The sequence below is a fragment of the Podarcis filfolensis genome (assembly GCF_964270895.1).
Source record: "Podarcis filfolensis genome assembly, chromosome: 8".
NCBI classification, from domain to species: Eukaryota; Metazoa; Chordata; class Lepidosauria; order Squamata; family Lacertidae; genus Podarcis; species Podarcis filfolensis.
In genome coordinates, this window is record NC_139611.1 from 34,234,058 (window position 1) to 34,253,786 (window position 19,729).

At 45.8% G+C, this 19,729-nt stretch overlaps 1 protein-coding gene across 5 annotated transcripts in view; it reads left to right on the forward strand.

The window, feature by feature from the left end:
- Positions 1 to 19,729, forward strand: part of NKD1 (NKD inhibitor of WNT signaling pathway 1) — a 131,548-nt gene that overhangs the window by 54,130 nt on the left and 57,689 nt on the right. Inside the window, exons 2-3 of one of the 5 annotated variants that reach the window (XM_083626077.1) lie at positions 12,298 to 12,518; positions 12,781 to 12,889. The exons of 2 other annotated variants lie outside the window; for them this stretch is intronic. In XM_083626077.1, the coding sequence (XP_083482203.1) occupies positions 12,319 to 12,518; positions 12,781 to 12,889 (309 nt within the window). In that variant the 5' untranslated portion in view covers positions 12,298 to 12,318. Of the gene's footprint in view, positions 1 to 11,903; positions 12,519 to 12,780; positions 12,890 to 19,525; positions 19,597 to 19,729 lie in introns of those variants that run through there. 2 more of the 5 variants (XM_083626079.1, XM_083626081.1) reach the window with 2 other exon arrangements.

Consider the following 19,729-nt stretch of genomic DNA (forward strand, 5'->3'; position numbering starts at 1 on the left):
GCACTGTTGTCAAGGGTGTAGTGACAGGCAGGGGGAAAGCAGGTTACAGTGGTGATGGGGGCTCTTGTCCAGGGGTGTATGGTAAGGTTACCAGATTTTTTTCAATGAATCCGGGGACACTTTTCAACTTCAATGGATTTTGTATGGGGACTTATTTGTAAATCTGGGGACTGTCCCCGGGAAATGGGGACGTCTGGTAACCTTAGTGTATGGAGCAGATCCAGGGGACTCTTGTTAGTGGGGGGTGGTGTCAGTTGGACTCCTGCTAGGGTCTGGGCTCTTGGAAGATGCCCAACAGTGCCAGTCCTGGGTCTGTTGCATACTTTGCTTTGTGCTGTTTTTTTGAGTGGTGTGGGTGGGGGGGGGTGTGGAGCAGCTGAGTGAGCTGGACTTGCGGCAGTGGGGTCAGTTAAGTGAAGGAGTGGTGCAGATGAACTGTGGAAGTTTGATGAGTAAGGGGAGGGGGGCTTTGGCAAGGAGTAAGGCTTTGAGGAGGGAAGCTGGCAAGCGAAGCCAGCAGGGGGGTCAGCTATTAATTGCTCAATATTTTTTCCTGTCTTTCTTAGCGGCAACGTCAAAGTACAATACTTATTTTTCTGTTTTAATCTAATCTATCTCAGATTCCCACCCTATCCATTGATGTGAAATCAGAATGTTTGCAAACATGTTAACATCTCAGAGGGAGCCGGTTAGCAATAAAATGTTGGCAGGCACCTATGCGCATAAACTGGCACATGCAACTATTATTTAAATATGTATTCTATTTTATTCTTTATTATTTTGGTGATACATATTCTTTTGTTTGCCCATGTGAGAGAGACCACTCTAAGGATGGCAGAAGTGCAAAGGGAACGCAAGGAGGGTCCCTGAGGAAGAAGAGCCAAGGAACATAGAACCCAGAACTGTTGCTGGATTCTTCTTCTGCCTGTTGAGTTACAGTTGGTTTTCTTCAGCAGTGGTGTTTCAAGAGCGAAACAGGGCTTACTAGTTTTAGCAGAAATTTTGGAGGCTGCCGTAGGGGATGATGGCTTTGTTGTTGTTGCATGCACTTTGTGTTTCTTCTGTGATCCTTTTGGGCTACTATACCGCACCTTGTATAAGTTACCATAAGCTCCGAAACCTCCAGAAGACTGTAGCCGCTTCTGCGACCAATAGCTACAGGTCCTTGCAGATAGTCCTCCTTTCAATACTGTCATCCAGTGCTGCTTGCTCATTTATCTTCCAGCAGTGCTGGCTTCTTCTGGTAGAAGAAAGGAATGAGGAAGTCACTGGAACTTTATTTCTCTAATGTTTGTAGATCCCAGGCCCTGTAACAGAATGCGTAAGTGAGCAGAGGTGGCAGGCAGTGGCGCTCAGCGAGTTGAAAGAAGGCACTCACTACAGTTACCTATTCATGTTGTTTCTGACAACTGCCACTACAGTCACCAGGATGCTTCCAAATGGGCGGTGGAGAGTTCACACTGCTACATGAACCAGATCTAGGGTTCTTAATGTTATGGATTATAATAAAATCATTGTTGTTTCATTTATGTTTGCTGTTTGATTGGGATCTGCCTTAATTCTGAAGAGAGAGTACAAAAATGCATGGTATTGAGTACGTACATAATTGCACTTTGGAGAAAATAATTACAATTACAGTATTGCGGTAGTCTCTTCCTCCCACCCCCCAGTTGAAAATATTTGCCTATTCAATGCATGCTTATTTACCTGGGGGTAAGTCCCTCTGTACTCCGTAGAACTTGCTTCTGAGTAAATGCGAGTAAGATTGGACTGCAAACCTTTTAAAAGCATTAGCTAACTGAATAGCCACAGGGACATCATGTTTATTTAACACTGTTAATTGTTCTTCTGCTTTAATAGTTAATTATAGAATTAATTGTCTAAGGCCGTGGTATCACTGACTGATCTAACCCCTGTGGAATTTGATAGGAAATGTAATCATCCTTAACTATGAATTAGAATCTTCCCTTTCTGGCTTCGGCCTCTCACCCTGTTTCCCCTTTTTAATATTATGAATCTGGCCAGTGCCTGATTTACAGCTGGGTCTTCGACTCCTTGCCTCAAACAAGGGAAGCCTGTTCAAACTTTCTGTGGGTGGGGAGTAGCCTTTTCTTTTGGTCTTGTTACAGCAAACACAGACATCTCCTGGCAGCAGTCACTGCATCAGGTTGCAGCAGGGGAGAAGGGATGCAGGGCCACTTCGTCAGCGCTGCTGAGAGATCAGCACCTCCCTTTCTTGAACTTTTCTACCCTTCCCCAGCTGGTTAGTAGAAGAATTTGCAGCTAAGACCTTGAACCTGAGTTTGTGTGTTTCCTCCTCCATTCCAGTGCATTTCCCTTTTGTGCTGTGTTTTTAGATTACAATCCCAAGGGCAAGTACTTTCTCTCTTTTTTTGCTAGTAAGTTATTCTCAGATACTTTTATTGTGCCTTAACGACTAACCAGTTTATTCCATTTAGTTTTTACCAACACAATATGGAAATTTACCACCATGTACTGTTGGAAACCATTTGGATGCTTCTGAAATACCAGTTCCTGGAAACGACAGGAAGGGGGAGAGTGCTCTTGTGCTTGGGTCTTGCTTGCGGGTTTCCCACAGGCATCCGGTTGGCCACTGTGGGGACAGGATGCTGGACTAGAGGGACCATTGGCCCGACACAGCCAGGCTCTTGCATTCTTATGTTAAACTGTCTGGAGGGACTTTAAAGGATGTGTTTGTTTTATATTAAAGACAAAGCCCAAGTCTTACAATGGGAGAGTTTTTTCTCCTGTGCCAATTTCTGTTCTTGAGGACCTGCATAGTGTGTGTTTCTGCTGTGCCAGGGCAGTAACTTCTTTGCAGCTGAATGGAGCTCCCTCAAACACTTCTGCTGTTTCGCTTGGGGGGGGGGAGAGTCTAGGCTTGCAAACAGCACTGGCATGCCCATAACACCTGCCAGATTTGCATATCATCCTCTCTTGGCTCAAGCCTGCAGTGTGGAGTTGGCACAGGAACTGTGGAGAAGCAGGGTTAGTGTTTTGATTGCACGCCAGAGCTAGATACTGAAATAGGCAGCGGGACCGGATCCAGTAATTGTTGGCCTCGGATCAATGAAAACTGTCGTTAGGCCAGTAAATCGTGTGGTATGTAGGCTTAGTTCTATATATCATCTTCAGGCTGGTGTCACCCTGACTCCAGTACGAGAACATTATCAACATATCATCAAGTCTGCCAGGAGCTCTTTTCTTACTTTTTGCCTCTTTGATTTGCATCCGCTCTCTTCTTAAATTTCACATAGGTCAGTTTTGACAGCTCGCTGGAGGAGCAGCATTCCAGGGGGACGGGGGTGGGGAGTGGACTGCTTCCCTCTCCTTCCCTCTTAGGTTTGAAACAGATCCATCTGGGGCAAGAGGAGGAGACTTAATTTAGCACCAAACGGCCATGTTTGAACTTGAGGGGCCATAGTGTCAGGACTCCAAAGAGTGTGGGCTGGAGGCAGGGTTTCAGGAGAGTCACCCGGGAGAGGGGACCACTGATTTATGGGTTTTGCAGGGCAGAAGCCAGGGATAAGAGAAGAGGCAGGGCAGTCCGAGATAGAAGAAGGTGCTCCAGGTGTAGCAGAAGAAGAGGGGGGCTGTTCAGCTGACAGATGGGTCAATAGACTCCCCACTTTCCCCTGCCCTGCTGTCTCCTAGAACCAGGAGGGGATTCAAGCAGGAAGAGCAGCAGCAACTACTATGCAGGAGAAGTCTCAGGTTATGGGTGAACCTATATCAGAAGAGGTGATATAAGCCAACAATGGGGTCTCCCTGTTGCTGCAACTGCTTCATAGCTCCTAGACCTTTGGGCAGTTACCTAGAGGCTAGAAGTGTGTGTGTTTATCCAGAGTACTGTGGAAGCTGCTGTAAGCGCTTTTCTTGTCAATAAGGAGTTAACTATCAGAAATGTGCCTTTCTTGGGTAGGGAGGGCCAAGAAAACATAGTTAATTTATATGTTCTGGCATCTACTGAGACTCGCTGTGTGGCATGACATCATTGCACGGTACATTTTTCCACTCATGGCTTATGTCACTGGCTGCCACAGGCTTGGACAAGGGGACTCAAAGGTCATGCCATGTCATGCAACAGAGAGAATAAGTGTGGTGTAATGGTAAGAGTTAGGACCTTGGAGACCAGGATTCAAATCCCCACTCTACTATGAATCCCACTAGGTGATCTTAGGCCTTTCTCTCTCTGTCTCTTTGTTTCTGTCTAACCTACCTCACTGGGCTGTTGTGAAGATAAAATGGAGAGGGGGGAGAAGTGTGTGCTGCCTTGAGCTCTTGAGAAAAGGTGGAATATAAACAAAATTTTTTTGCTGTGGTCCAGGGGCAGCCAAACTGATGCTCTCCAGAGTGACATGGTCCATAGAGATTCCTACCACCCAGGAGGGGTGACAGCCAAAGCAAGGTGAGGCCAGGTTACCTAGGATGGCAGGGCTGGAGTCAGCACCTAGAAAGGAGATCAAGGTGTAATAAGTTCAGGACCATGGATAGTGCAGTGAGGTCAGATGCCCAAGTTGTCTCATTGAGGGCCTGGAGCCTCTGCCTGAGGTTTATAGTAGGGCTTGGTAGTCCTTGACTGGATTCTTCACCCCCTGAGTGCTGCCTCCTGGTCTGCTAAAGGGCCAGTAGCTTTTCCTGCAGCCATTGATTCCTTTGTAGTTATTGGGTTCTCAGCTGTGGGTATCACTCCTCAAAGTATTCTTATTCTCACTTCATTTATGAATTTCTTCCTACAAAGCATCTCAAACTGATATTCCATGCAGATGTTGAATGCCAATGAGGACAGGAAAATAGTGGCCACCCCGAGAAGGGTACTGTGGTCAATGGTATCAACATCTGCTGAGAGATCAAGTAATAACAACAGAGTCCTATTCTGAGTTCTTGTGCAGACAGTGGACTCATCATCTGAAACTGGTGTCAGAGATGTCTTCTCAGGGAAGTGGGCTCTGCTACCCACAGACCCACATGGAGAGGACCACAGAGTAGATCCATCTTATTAGAGCTGTGGCTGCTGAAGGACTCTGTGGTCCAGGTCTGGGACCATAGCACCAATGTTGTTGAACTCTAACTCCCATCAACCCAAGCCAGCATGGCCAAAGGTCAAGGATGAAGGAAGCTGTAGTTGGTGGACCCTGCATTGTGTGCCTCTATGCAAGACAACATGAGGGCAAACTGGGCAAGCAGCTGCCATTTCCAGTGCCTACCATCACATCTGGCCCTTCCTGACAACCTCTGGCTTGTTCTGAAGCAAAGTCTACCAGCAGTTAAAGCCTTTTACTACAGAGGTTTTGCTACAGAGAGGCAAAAGTTTCCGGTCAATGCTAACGTTTTTAAAAACAAACTCAACCCTCTCCAAAATGTAGCCTTCTGTGGAGATCCCTCACTTGCCAAATCCCCATATTTTAAATAAAAGCTTGTATTGCAGTTACATGACCGCAGAAAGCATTTCAAACCACTTAATCAGATTGGAACTGTGTGAACTGCAAAAACAGACAAGCCAGCATGAGGTGGGTTGTTTGTTCCTTTTAACACACACACACATTATTATTATTATTATTATTATTATTATTATTATTATTATTAGCACAATCCTCGTGATCTGTTTTCTGCTTGAGCCCAACCTACTACAAGCCTACTCAAGTTGGTGAGAGTAGGCCCTAAACCGGGGAAGGGGGTGGTGGGAAACCTCAGGCTGAGGGCGAAATAAGACCTTCTGATCATCTGTGTCTGGCTCTCTGGACTTTGCTCAGGCCGCACTCCTCACTGGCACTGCTTTGCACCACAAATGTTTTCAGCTGGATGGACTGTTTATTTGAACTGAAAGACCGCCTCTCGCTTGCCTGTATGCAGGATAGAGAGGCGTGTGTGCAGAAAACAGCTGTACAAATGTAAAACTTATGCTTGTTGCTCCACCCACTTTTGTCTCTGGCCCCAGCCACCACTAGCATGCAGCCTTGAAAGGATAACCAGAGGGAAATGTGGCCCTTGGAGTAAAATATTGTCTTCTACGTTGGGCATAGTCTGTTTGGTTCCTCCCCAGAGCTGAAGGCCAGCCGCCATGTTGAGTTCAGTGGAGGAGGATGGCTGAACTGAAGAGGTGGATGAAGGACAGGTCAAAGGGCACCAAGTAAGGGCCCATGATGCAGGAACCTTGCTTAAATCTTGACAGATGGTCTACGCTTAAATACCTCCAGCAGAGAGAGGGGAGTGGAAAGAGGGAGACCGCCACCCTGTGAAGCAGTCAAGCAGCTTCCACCATTAGGAAGGTTTCTCTTAAAAGTTTGGCTGAAATCTGCTTCCTTGCAATTTCCGCCCATTAGTTCTAGGCCAATCTTCTGGAGCCGCAGAGAAACAAGTCTCCTCCATATAAAGAATAAGATTCCCCATTGGCTCATCCCTTGGAAGGAATGTTTGGTAACTTTATAGTAGTAGTGGGACAAAAGAAGGAATCTTCTTTGTACACTACTGCAGTGTCCCAGATTATAGTGCTTACTTCTAAAGGATGCCTCATTCATATTTGCTTTGAAGTCATACCTACATCTTGTTGTCTGTGTCTCTTTGACTGTAGACTGATGACTCCAGTTCACCTAAATTTCTCTCTCATTCACTCACTCACTCACTCACTCACACACTCTAAAATGGAAAGTTTCCAACACACTCTTTTGGCCGTGAGACAAAGTACAGGTCCCCAAAGCAGAAACAAGGAGAGAAAACACTTGACATTCTCTGGACTCGTAGACGGAGGGCAAAGTGAGTGCTTGTCCAATCTGTTGAGCGCTTAATGACGTTCATTAGCCTAATACACAGCAGGCAGAAGTGCCCTCGTGCCTTTGATCACTCAAGTGGTCCTTCCAGTAAAGACTTTGGGAGCCAAAAACAGGCTCTTTCATCATAGGGGCTTTTCCCTGGCTTCTGTACTGATCAGAGGCACAGATGCTCATCCCAGTGGAGAGACAGAAAAGGAAGGGGATGTTCTGGTCTATGAGTTGTTTTAACCAACTGAGCTTATATAGGTGGTTGATTCAGGGCAATGATTTTCAATCCACAATTCATTTCCACATCTCCATCCCCCCTCCCCATCGTTGGGTGTAGGTATAATTTTATTTTTATTAAAATGTTTCCATCCTCATGGTGCAAAAACCACCAGGGCATCTTGCACTGTTTAAAATAACAGTATAATAAAAGCAGTGCAAAACAGTCTACCAAGGATGCCCAGGATCAGCAGCGAAAGCCTAATATAATATGTTTCCTGCCACAAACGGGAAAAGCTTGCAGAAATGAGCATTCAAGATATTTGCCAGAGTTTCCCAGCTCACTGTCTGAAGGTGTATCTTCAGTATAATTTATGGAGATAATTTGTTCTGGATTAGTATACTCCTTAATGCTCTTCAGCAACCCTACTTGCAGTTTTTGGGTGCCATGAGCACACTGTGACTTTTTAGCAGCTATTCATAGGGAATGAGTGGAAAATACAACATTTTGGGTTGATAGTGTCATTGTATGGTTTAGTCACCAGGTGGCACTGAACTTAATTGTATGTGGGTAGAGTCAGACGCAAACCCCTCCCAATAAGCCCTTTTCTAACAATGCTATATATAACGTGTCGTTTTGCAGGTTGGGAGGGTGAAACGATGGCCACCACGAGAAGCCCCACAAGTGGGGTGGCAAAATGAGAGGCACAAGTTTAGGTTAGCCATAGTTTCACGGCAGGTTCCAGAATTTTTGGGACACAAATTTGCGTAAAGCTTGCGTTTGCTAATATATATGTACAAATGCGAATTTGGAAATCATTGCTACAGTTTACACAGGACCTGACAGCCCTTTGAATAGTGAGTGCCTTCAAAGAGAGGGCTGTTCTTTGTAAAATAGGACACATAGCCACTCTAGAGGATGGGAAGGTTGGACATTTGTTAAGGCTCCAAGACTAGCAGAAGCCCCGCCAGCCTAACATGGTTGTCATTTCCATGTTTGCAGCCTAAGAATTCTCAGCCTGTTCCAGGTCAGGATCCCCCACCGAAAGTGCTGTGCCCAAGAGCACACCTTAAAAGCCAGCACTGCATAGTTGTTCAGAGACAGCCTTTACACACCAGGTGCCTTCCAGAAGTTTCGGACTACAATTCCTATTGGCCCCAGCCAGCTTCCTAGGGGCATCTGGTTGGCCACTATGAGAACAGGATCCTGGACTAGCTGGGCCATTGGCCTGGTCCAGAAAGGCTCTTCTTACATTTTACGGGAACTGCATTCTAAAAAATACGGAGCCAGGGGTAATCAACATAGCATTTTCCAGAAGTTGTTGGACTCCAACCCCCATCATCCTTGGCCAGCGTAGCACAATGGAAAGGGATGGTAGGCGTTTTAGTCCAACATCATCAGGAGGGTACCACGTTGGCTTCTCATCATGATCTGCAAAGGCTATAGCTCAGGTGTAGAGCCATCTACCTTGCATGCAGAAGGTACCATGTTCAATCCCTAGCCTCTCTAGGTAGAGCTGGGAGAGTTCCCTGCTTAAAACCAGGGAGAGCTGTTGCCAGTTGGTATAGACAATACTGAGATAGATAGACCAGTGGTCTAACTCAGATAGCTGCCTTATATTAAGTCCTTGTGGATGTTGCCAGGTTGGCAAAAGCTATTCTAAGCATTGATCACACCCATCTTCCAATTCTGGTTGATCCTTTCCAGGTTTCATATCCAAGGAAATTAGTTTTCCTTTCTTTCCACTTTGCGCCCTACTTATTTTGTTTTACTTTTTGTGGCTGTCCTCCTCCCTCCCACCTCCTTTCAGCAACTTGATTGATCCTCTCCCCTTCTCCTGCCCCCCTCCAAGCCCCTCCTCAATTCTCCACATTGCTGGCTGCATATAGAACCCCCTGCTTAGCTTTAGCTGAGAGAAAATCAACTGCTCACAATTTCCCTCTGACAGCTCATACGAGAGCAAACATTTCCGAAGAGCTGAGAGTGTAGAAATTCAATCAGCAGCAGGAGAAGAAGACGAAGAAGAGGGGGGAAAACCCTACTGTGTTGCTCAGCTTTGCTTAGTGCTACAGCTCCCTGCTGGGCAGCAAAGCAATCCAGTTACAATAAATCCTTAAGAGCGAAGTCATTTGGGTAAAAGGAAAAACAAAAGCTGGTTTATACAAACTGATTGAAGTCAGGCCCTACTCCCCCTTCCCCAACTTCCCAATGAAAAAGGGAGTCAAGGCGCCGACTTCCTTGATAATTTAAAGAGGAGATTGGCTCCTTTCATCTTCCTTTAAGGGCGGGGCTCTTAATGTTGTGTTTGTTCAGGAACGTGAAGACTTTTCAAGTGAAGTTAAATGTCGCCACTTTGATGTCGGGAAGTGTTGTTGGCGCTCGCTCGCATTTAGGGAAGCGATGAGTAGGAACAGCGTTTCTCAAACTTCATGAAATTTGCACTGCGGCCCCTAAAACTTTCCTCCCATTGTCTCCTTCTGTGCTATCCTAAGTGGAAGAATCTCATTGGCTATACCTGTTTGGCTCCTCCAGTTGCTTCTCTTCTCATCCTCCTGCCTCCAGTGCACCAGCCTCTTTCCATGCTTAGCATCCTCATTATCTTTTGGCTTTTTGCTGTGCTGCCGCCATCCAGAGCATTGGCTACGTGGCAATGCCCGTAGCTCCATGGCAGGGCATTTGCTTAGCATTCAGAGGGTCCCATGTTCCATTCCCAGCATCTCCCAACTAGGCTTAGGAATATCCCTCTCTGAAACCCTGGAGCACCATTGTCTGTCAGCATAGACCAGCCTTCCCCAATCAGGTGGCCCTCTAGATGCTTTAGGCCAGGCATAGGCAACCTCAGCATTCCAGATGTTTTGGGACTACAACTCCCATGATCCCTAGCTAACAGGACCAGTGGTCAGGGATGATGGGAATTGTAGTCCCAAAACATCTGGAGGGCCGAGGTTGCCTATGCCTGCTTTAGATCATTGCTGTCCGAAGGGTAGGGGGTGGCTCCTTATATACAAAACCCAGCAAATTTGAAAAGCAAGCCTTATGTTCGGTTGTATCATTAAGTGGTAAACTACCTGAGCTGGCCCATTGGTTCCTCCTAACCCCCCCCCCCCACATGCTGAAAAGGTGTCAATGATGCAAACAGAGATGAGAGCAAGGACCATGTGCTGTGGTGCTTGAAAGATTTTAAATCGCCTGAAGGAAAGTCCATTTTTTTTATTCTTCTCATCCTCAGTTCTGAGAAACAACACTGCATCTTCAGCTCTTCTGAGGAGAGGAGAGTTTCTGATGTGCATTCCTCAACAAAAGTGACACTTTACAATTAAAGGATTTTTAGTCACTTTGTTAACCAATCAATTGAATTTGAATAAAATATGCATGGATGTGGCCTGACCTTTTTATTTTTAGAGCTTTTTGAGGAGGTACTAAAAGAAATCTATCCTGACTTGGAACTGAATACAGTGATATCTCGCGTTAAGTACTTAATTCGTTCCGGAGGTCTGTTCTTAACCTGAAACTGTTCTTAACCTGAAGCACCACTTTAGCTAATGGGGCCTCTTGCTGCCGCCGCGCAGCCAGAGCACGATTTCTGTTCTCATCCTGAAGGAAAGTTCTTAACCCGAGGTACTATTTCTGGATTAGCGGAGTCTGTAACCTGAAGCGTATGTAACCCGAGGTACCACTTTAAATAAAAGTGGCTGTTCTTTGGTAGAAGGAATGGGTGCTTTTACGCAGCATGGCCCCTATGTATAATTACAAGGGGGGCGGGGCGGGGCAGGAGCTAGAAAAGCAAAATAGAGAGACAAGCATGTCCTCAACTCACTGCCTCACTGATAAAAACTGGTATCCACCAATTAATCAACTGTAGCTTTAGTTGATTAATCTGTTCAACCAGCTAAAGCTTGAAGCCCTTTGAGACACGCACACAAATTCACCAAAAAAGAGCAGGAGAACTCGGTATGGATACTTGCTGGATGGTTGATGTAATGAATATATATCTTCACATAACAGTTTCTCTGTTTGTAATTGTGATTGCAACTGGTTGACAGTTTCCAGTCACAGGATTACTTCCAAAGTGAGCCCCACTCAAAAAACAAGCAATAAATTATCCACTCAAAGAACAAGCACTTTAAAAAAAAGCCTTTGCAACCTGAGAAAAGAGAGAATGCATGTACTTTTGTAAACTAAGAGAATCCTTAATTAAAAAATAAAAATAAAATTCAAGCACTAAATAGCAAAATGCTGTTTCTGAAAGGATTATATTCCACATTCAGAAACGTTATGGTACTTGATGTCAACCTTTTATGAAAATGGATGTCCTGATGTCACATGAGATGTCCTGATGTCACATTTTAAAATTCAATATTAAAACAAATATTGACAACAAAATTAAAAATACACAGGAATATATGGAGTGTCCTATGTCAAGATAATGCTTCCCTCTTAGGCAAGGAGCAAACTCATCAAAGGGAAGAAAATCCAGAAAGAGGTGTGCTTATCACCACTTTGGGGAACATTGATCTAAAGCCAGGATGTGGAACTTTGTAGCCTCTTTGATGTTGCTGGACCACAACTCCCATTATCTACCACACCATTGACCATGCTGACTGGGGCTGATGAGAGTTAAGTATCTGATTAGCCGCAAATTTTCCTATCTCATACCTAATGTATCAAATAACGCACCATATTTCCATAATCGGACCATAAGTTTCCAAGCCGTGGTTCGTGGTGGTGGTGTAGTATGAGATTATTCCTGCTTTTTGATGCTCCTATGTCATTCTTCACTCAAAACGACAGATGAAACAGTCATCAGCAAGAGTGGAGAAGTGTCCCTGTTACCGCCTAGATGAAGTTTACTTATAGACTTGGCAGTTGTTGTTGACCTGGTCTCTTATTAGATACTTCGAAATTTCTGTGACATTTCTTGTAAAAAATAAGGAAAAAAGAAAGCACGAATGCATTTTTATGTCTCAAATTTCAACCCAGGAAGCTTGTTCCGCCTCCTCAACTTTAAGCAGGAGTATTTGTAGATTGGGCAGAGAGAAAGAGGGTTGGTACAGCTGCTATGAGTTGGTGAGATATTAAGATCCGTTGATAGACAGTTTATATGGAATAGCCTTTAGATGCCTTTTGCCCACATGTTCCTTTGACCACCACTCTTCCTGCTATGGCCTTAATGGCTAAGATGGATGCTTTGTGATTGTGGAGAGGCATCAGTGGGGCAGAGCTTGGGCTGTAATTAGTTTTCTCTCTTTCCTGCCTCCCCCAACACTTTTATTTGGGTCTTTTATATCTGTACAAATATAGGACAGGCGCCAAGTCTGAAGGATGCTGCTGATCGAGGTGGTGCGAGATGCAGAACCCTACTGTTTCAAACTCTGTGATCAGAGATGTCTTGATCTTGCAGACCTCGCACAGGCAAGCCTCCCACCGATTTCAAGGGCAGATTGGCCAGCGTCTGAACAGGAAGAAAAGGATGAAAGTTCTGCCCGGCCATGCAGTTTGATACCCCCCACTGGGAAACTGATGTAATCTTTATTTTTCTTCTCCCTACCCCCTAAAGCCCTGTCAGCAGCTCTTGGTGATTTCTGGGACTGGTTTTGGACCAAACAGAAAAGCAGACTGCTGCTGCCCATTTTTAAAAAGCACCAGCATTCTCTGCAAGTCTTACTTTAGTTCTATTTTATTTTTTTTACTAGCGACAGCAGCTCCACAAGTTTTAGCTGCTGTTGGCCTTTGTTTGGGGCTGCAGTCACCCTGACATTTCCTGTCTTCTTTGGCCACATGCAGAGGTCTTAAAAAAGTGGATTGGACCAAGGCTGGGAGATGCTCAGAAGTGGCGAGAACCTTTCTTCCAAGTGCCTCAAAACTCTCTACAAGAACAATTCACAGAGTTGGAGTGAGTATTGCAGGCCATTGACTCCAACAGTAGGAAGTGTCATGACATAGTGACAGAGCATCAGCCTTGCATTCAGGAGGCTGCAGGTTCAATCCCTGGCATCTCCAGGTAGTGCTGGGAGAATTGTTTTGCCTGAAATGCTGGAGAGTGACTGCCAGCCAGTGTACACAGTGCTGAGGTAGATAGGCCAATGGTCTGACTCAATATAAAGCGGCTCTCTGTGTCTGAATGCACCTTTTGATATGCAATCCTTTGTGCATTTACTCAGAAGTGAGTCCCATTGTGTTCAGTGTGGCTTACTCCCAGTTAAGTAACAGAACAAAAGTGAACCTTTAAATGGTGTAATTAAATTACTGAGGGGGGTGAAGAGATTTTGAGAACTACGTTGTGCGAGGCACATACTTAACCTATCTTAACACAGATTACTTTCTTCTCAACAGTCTTTAACTACTGTTAGTCAGTGAGGATTTTGTCAACTCTCATGCAATTTGAGTCTTTGTCAGCGGATCGCAAGTATGGAACCCGAGTGCAATCATTTTAATTACAGGTTAAATAACTTGGAATATGAGTGGTAGCATAGTGTGTGTGTGTGTGTGTGTGTGTGGCGCATCATGGATGGCAGGGCGGGCCCAGGGTGGGCAAGGTGAGGTGGGAAGGTCCACAGGGGCAGCAGATCCAGCCTCCAATGAATCCAGCCTCACCCTCTTCTGCTTCCATGGTGGCGGCAGCAACTGTGGTGTGCTCCTTGGAGACTGGATCTGCCTCCTCCTCGGCAGCCCCCACTCAATGCCACCTCTGCAGCAGCCTCTTGGTGAATAGGAGGCATTGCTGGTCTCCTCCCTCCCTTGTTCCTGATATAAGACTTTACTCACCCATTCTTCCCTGATTGGGGGGGGGGAGCCTTTTGTGGTACTGCTCAGGTGCTGGCCCTGATGGATTGTGTGAAAGTAGCCAGACTCCAACAATATATGGAGGGCCACTGGTTCCCCACCCTGATGGTAAGGGTGAAGCATATGCATCTATTTACTTACAGGGGTTATATTCTGTGCAAACATTTGGCCTTTCTCCCCGCTCTCCACCCCAGTACCTCACATGTTCCCTGAACTACATAAATTCTTGGAATATATTAGTTGTAATGAGTTATGTGGGCATGGTTTTCCCCCTCCCCTTCTTCTTTGAAACTTCATGGCATTAACATCTGTTAGCTTTTAAGAGAGCAGAGATGCAGAAAACAGGGCTGGTGGTGGAGGGGGAACCAGGGTGGAGAGCAGGAGCAAAGATATTAAATTCTCTAGTAGGAAGTCTTGGTTTCAAAGTCTGAGGGTGGGGAGTTGGGATTGGCTAAACTTTTTTGTGTTTTAATGTGGTTCCTTTTAAGAAAATGCAGATAGCAGACCAGTCCTTGTATTGAAAAGCTCTCTCTCTCTCTGTCTCTCTCTGTCTCTCTCTGTCTCTCTCTGTCTCTCTCTGTCTCTCTCTCTCTCTCTCTCTCTCTCTCTGTGTGTGTGTGTGTGTGTGTGTGTGTGTGTGCTGAATTGCTGGCTTTAAAGAACTTTGGAGAATCTTTTAAGAGGAAGCCTGACACAATGCAGTTGTTCCAGGAATGCTCTAGCAGAAATAAGAGTTCCTTAATTTTGAAGGGGGCCAGCTGAAATGGGTTGTTTCGAACAAGAGAGCTTCTATAGCACACTCTATGTTGTTTAGGCATTCATACATGGAAGTTTTAACTCAACTGAACATCTTGACCAGGGCTGCCTCCAAGTCTGCTGGAGCCCTCTGTGTCCCTCCAGTGGGCCATCATGCTGGAATTTCACTGTTGGTCTCCTCCTCCTCCTCCTCCTGGTAGCCATGGTCTATCTTGGCAGACATTTCCATTGGCTTTTCTCCTCTGACTGGCATTGGACAGCTGCCATTTTAATTTCCACACAGTTACTCTGGTGAAGCTGAATGCTGGAAGATTCAGGACAGATAAAAGAAAGTACTTCCTCATTCAGGGCATAGTTAAACCCTGGAATTCACTTTCACAGGAGGCAATGATGGCTGCCAACTTGGATGGCTTTAGAAGAGGACTGGGCAAAATCATGGAGGAGAGGGCTATCAATGGCTACTAGAGCCACAGTGCTTGCTGGGAGAATTTGTTCGGCCTCCACGGTCAGAGGCAGTAATGCTTCTTAATACCATTTGCTAGAAATTGCAGGAGGGGAGAGTGCTCTTTTGCTCAGGTCCTGCTTGCAGGCTTTAAATTGAAGTGTCTGGTTGGCCATTGTGAGAACAGGATGCTGGACCGGATGTGCCATTGGCCTGATCCAGCAGGCTCTTCTGATGTTCTTATGTAGTGTCTCTGGGACACATCATCATTTCCCAGAAAGGTGGCCAGCTTTAGGTGATCCAGATTTAATTATTTGTGTAAAGATGGGGAGTAGGGAAATATCAGTAGCAACCCTTGGCACTGGAGCACCTGCCTGGGAATGCCACATGGTGGCACTTTGCCCGACAAGGGACTCAAGTGAGCCTTTGGATCTGTGTGCAGCTGCCCTTCATTGTAAGTCACTGGATTTCAGGTTGATGCATTGCCCTTCAAACTGTTTTCTGACCCCACCCATCCAGGCTGGCCATTGGATCTTTCAGGGCAGGAAGAATTATGAAAGAGCTTCCTGGTTCACTTAAGTTTTCCTGGGCATTGAGGAACCTGTGGCTTTCCAGAGAACGTTGGCATGGCCACTTTGTTGAGGATGCTGGGAGTTATAGTCTGGCAACATCTGGAAGGTACTAGATTCCTCATCCCTTCCATATCCTTTGGTCCAGACTTGTAAGTTTGCTCCCGGATCCTGCATCTTGCTTTGCCCTTTGGTCTTGATTCCTGGCACTAATTCTCTGACACCATCCCTGTCTCGTCTCAGATTGTTGCCTCTGGCTCAGCTCTGCTGTAACATTTGTCCCAGTAATGCACGCTTGTTGTAACTAGAAAAAGGGGGTTCACAACTTGTCAAAAAAACCTGTGATCTCCTTTCAATATCTCCTGGTGGAATGATTCATTCCACCCAAGGGCTTAGCTAATGGGTAGAGCATCTGCTTTGCATGAAAAATGTCCCAGAATGCCCTGGGGTCTCCAGTTAGAGTTGAGAGAAAACCCTGTCAGAAATGCTGGAGAGATGCTGGAAGTTGGTGTAAACAATACTGAGCTAAGCAGACTAGTTAGGTACAAGGTAGCTTGCTGTGTAATTATTTACGTAGTTTCTCTCCCACTTGCCTTCCGTGAAACTCATGGTACCCTGATCAGACATTGACCAGACCCATTGCTGCAACTTTCACATTTAGAAGTTATAAAAGAGGGCTTCAAACGTTTGTGGCAGGTGTTTCGAGGCAGTCAGGGCAAAACAGAAAAGGCTGCCCCTCCACTGCCCCCCATCTCCTCCTTCACGCCCCTGCTGCCACCCCACCACCACCTGAGGCAGTCCAGGGAAGCCCCGGCACACTGAAGGGGCGGGGGGTAGGCAGTGGAGGAGAAGGAAGAGGTAGGCCATAAGTGTGGGAGGTGGTGAGAAGTATGATCCTGCCCCCCATCTACTGCCCCTCCCAGCTGATATTCAGAGAACATGTCAGCGGGACATGTGGGCCAGCGGTTCTCCAAAGCTTCAGACCAGATGTCTTTCCCAGCCCTACCCTGGGGATGCCAGGGATTAAACCTGGGACTTTCTGCATGCAAAGCTGATACTCTGGCCCTGAGCTGCGGCCCTTCCTCAATGGTGTCTTGTCTGTAAAAAAACAAAACAAAACACCATAGTAGTGAAATCTGGAATTCAAGCGTGGCTGTTTAGCTCCTTTCAAGCTTATGTGCCAGTATAGCTTTTGTCTTCTCCATCCTTTTCGTCTCAGCTTTCTCTCCCACCGGCTCAGGGCAGCTGCCTTGCATATTTCTGAACGTAGGAGGGGAGGGGTAGGAGAGGGGGGGGAATACTCTATGTCTTTTCAAGTTATTGATATTCCTATTTCATGCTGGGATCACTCTTGGTCTGGATGGGTTGAACAAGCTGATGATGTCAAGATTTTTGTGTGTGGAGGGGGGTTATATTCCCTCCTTCTCTACTCCCCCCCCCCACTCCCTGTGCAGCTTCCTGTCCCATTGAAATCCTGAGCTGCTCTGGAAAGGAGGCTGTTGACATACCTGGGCTTGCAGATTGGGGACAGGAACTCCAGGAGTGGGAGAAAGGGAGGGGGGATATTGCTGCCTGTGGAATGCAAAGCCATCTGTTCAACCAGCACCCTCTGGTGACAGATTTATGGAGCAATGTTATCCTGCCCCATGGAGGTTGCACACCTGTGTTTCGTTGCAAGGGAGGGGGGAACCAGGGCTAAACAGCATTTGCAAAGGCTTGTCCCCTTACAGGGGCGAAGGGAGCAGGATATATCCTTGCAGCCTACCAACAGTATGATGTGAGAATAGATCGCACCTGCCGGGTCTGACCAAGATTAGAACTAACGTGTGCTGCACATTGTGGCCAGTCACTTAATGCTGCCAAGAGAAGCCTGGATAAGCAGTTGCGTTATCCTCTCAAGTTCTACTGTTGCTCTGCCCACCCAGTCTCCACTTCATCTGTTTCCCCACCCCACTCCTGGTCTGGCAAATCTGCAAATGCTACTAGTTTTCACTTGGGCAATAGCCAAATATTGACCTTCTCTGCATGACTCTCCAGGTGTGATTCCTACCCCCCCACCTCCCAGGCAGGTACCTGTACTACCCAGTTGTTTTGGACTCCCCTGCAGTCTCGCTGGCCTGCCTTCCATTCCTTGGCCAGGCCTCTTGCCACGAGCATTTCAGCTCTGGCTCCATTCCACTAGGGCTTCTTGGTCAATACCAGCACTGTTTGCTTCTGGCTGCGTCCAGTGTAGGCAGAACATCTCTCTCTTGCCCTCGTATTGCTCCCCCTCTTCTGCTAGCTTGCTTTAAACAGGTGGGGCGACCTGGAAGCCTGCCCCAATCCTCTCAGTCTCTTCCGCCCTCCCATCTCTGTGGGGAGAGGGCCCTGATTTCTGTTTTTGATTATCTTATGTGAAAAATCACTTTGAGACGGTGGTTTAGATGGCAATTAATAAATCAAGGGTAATAATCATAATATAGTCTTCTTTTTAAAAGGCTGAGGACAGGTGGGTTCTGCAGAAATTACTTAGCTGTTTATTTCAGAATGTTTCAGAATAGTGTTGTGGGTGGCAGCTTCCTAGTGTTGCCTGGGGGCCCTGATTCAGGGAAATTTAAGTTTGGCAGTGTAACCTAATACATGTCTATTCAGAAGTAAATCAGTGAGTTCACAGGGGCTTATCATTCCCAGGCGAATAGCACTGCAGCCTAAGTCCCATTAGTTTTGATGGAACCTTAGTGCAACTTGTTTCCCTCTGGATCCGGGCCTTGGTGCATCTTCATAAAGAGGGTGCCGGGTTAATTTATCAATGGCAGCATATGGGCCAGTGCAGCTTTCTCCTCCATTAATAAATAAACATTTCCTCCTTATGGTTCTTAGCATAATAGTAGCATATATTGTCTGGCTGCCCGCACAGCCCTATTAAATAAATGTCTGTCTATCAGAGATAATGCATGCCATAATCAGACTGGCATGAAGGAGCAAATTTAATTGACAGCTGATGACTTCTAGCTGTCTAGCTGTGTCACTGAAATTTACAAAGGCTGCCACGGTCTTTTTAGGGGGGAGGGTATTCAGTTAGTGGGCCACTAATATACATGCATTGCTGCTCTTGCAAAGTCAGTCAAACCACTGCTTGGAAGTTGTGGTTATAAAAAATCATCTGAGAATGGGGGGGGGGGAAGGGTGGAAATGAATAAATACAAAAAGTCTGAATTGTCAAAAATTATGAGCTTGCTACCTACATGAACTTAAAGCAATGCAAAAAGTGATAAGCAAGAGCTCTGTGGTTTTGTTTTTTAAAAAAGTACATAAAAACCATGCGATGGTTAAAAACATATTGCTTAAATTGGCATATTAGTTGTATGGAGAAATGCAGATGGGCTGTTTGCATTAATATTACTATTTCGAATGGAGTCTTATAATAGTATACCATAAACAGTGGTTTTAATTAGCATGGTTCTTCATGCTGGGTGTGTTCGTAGAAATTCAGAGTGTGAAGTAATTAGACCGCATCTGCACTATGCATTTAAAGCTGTATCTTACCACTTTAAACAGTTAATTGCTTTCCCCAAATCATGGGAAGTGGTTTAACAATAAATCTTCCCAGGGAACTCTGGGAATTTCAGCTCTGTGAGTAGGGTAGAGTTCTGCTTACAACTCTCAGCACCCTTGTGTGTATATAGCATTAGCCACAATCCATATCTATCCTGTAGCCACATTCATACTATACATTTGAAGCACTATGATGCCAACTTAAACATTCACAGCTTCTCCCAAAGAATCCTGGGAGCTGTAGTTTGTTAATGGTGCCATGAGTTGTTGAGGGACCCTTATTCCCCTTGCAGAGCTACAATTTCCAGAGTGGTTTAAAAAATTCCTCTTCACAGGGAATTCTGGGATCTGTAGCTCCTTGAGAGGAATTGAGACTCTCATAACAACTCCCAGCCCCCTTAACAAACTACACTTCCCAAGATTCTTTGGAGGAAGCCATGGCTGTCTAAAGTGGTATGATACTGCTTTAAATGGATGGCTTGGATGGGGCCTACGTCTCAAGTATCAAAGGCCAGGGTAAAGTGCTCTGTCTTTAGCATTCAATGAAAGCTGTACAGTGGTACCTCGCAAGACGAATGCCTCGTAAGACGAAAAACTCGCAAGACGAAAGAGTTTTTCGTTTTTTGAGTTGCTTCGCAAGACGAATTTC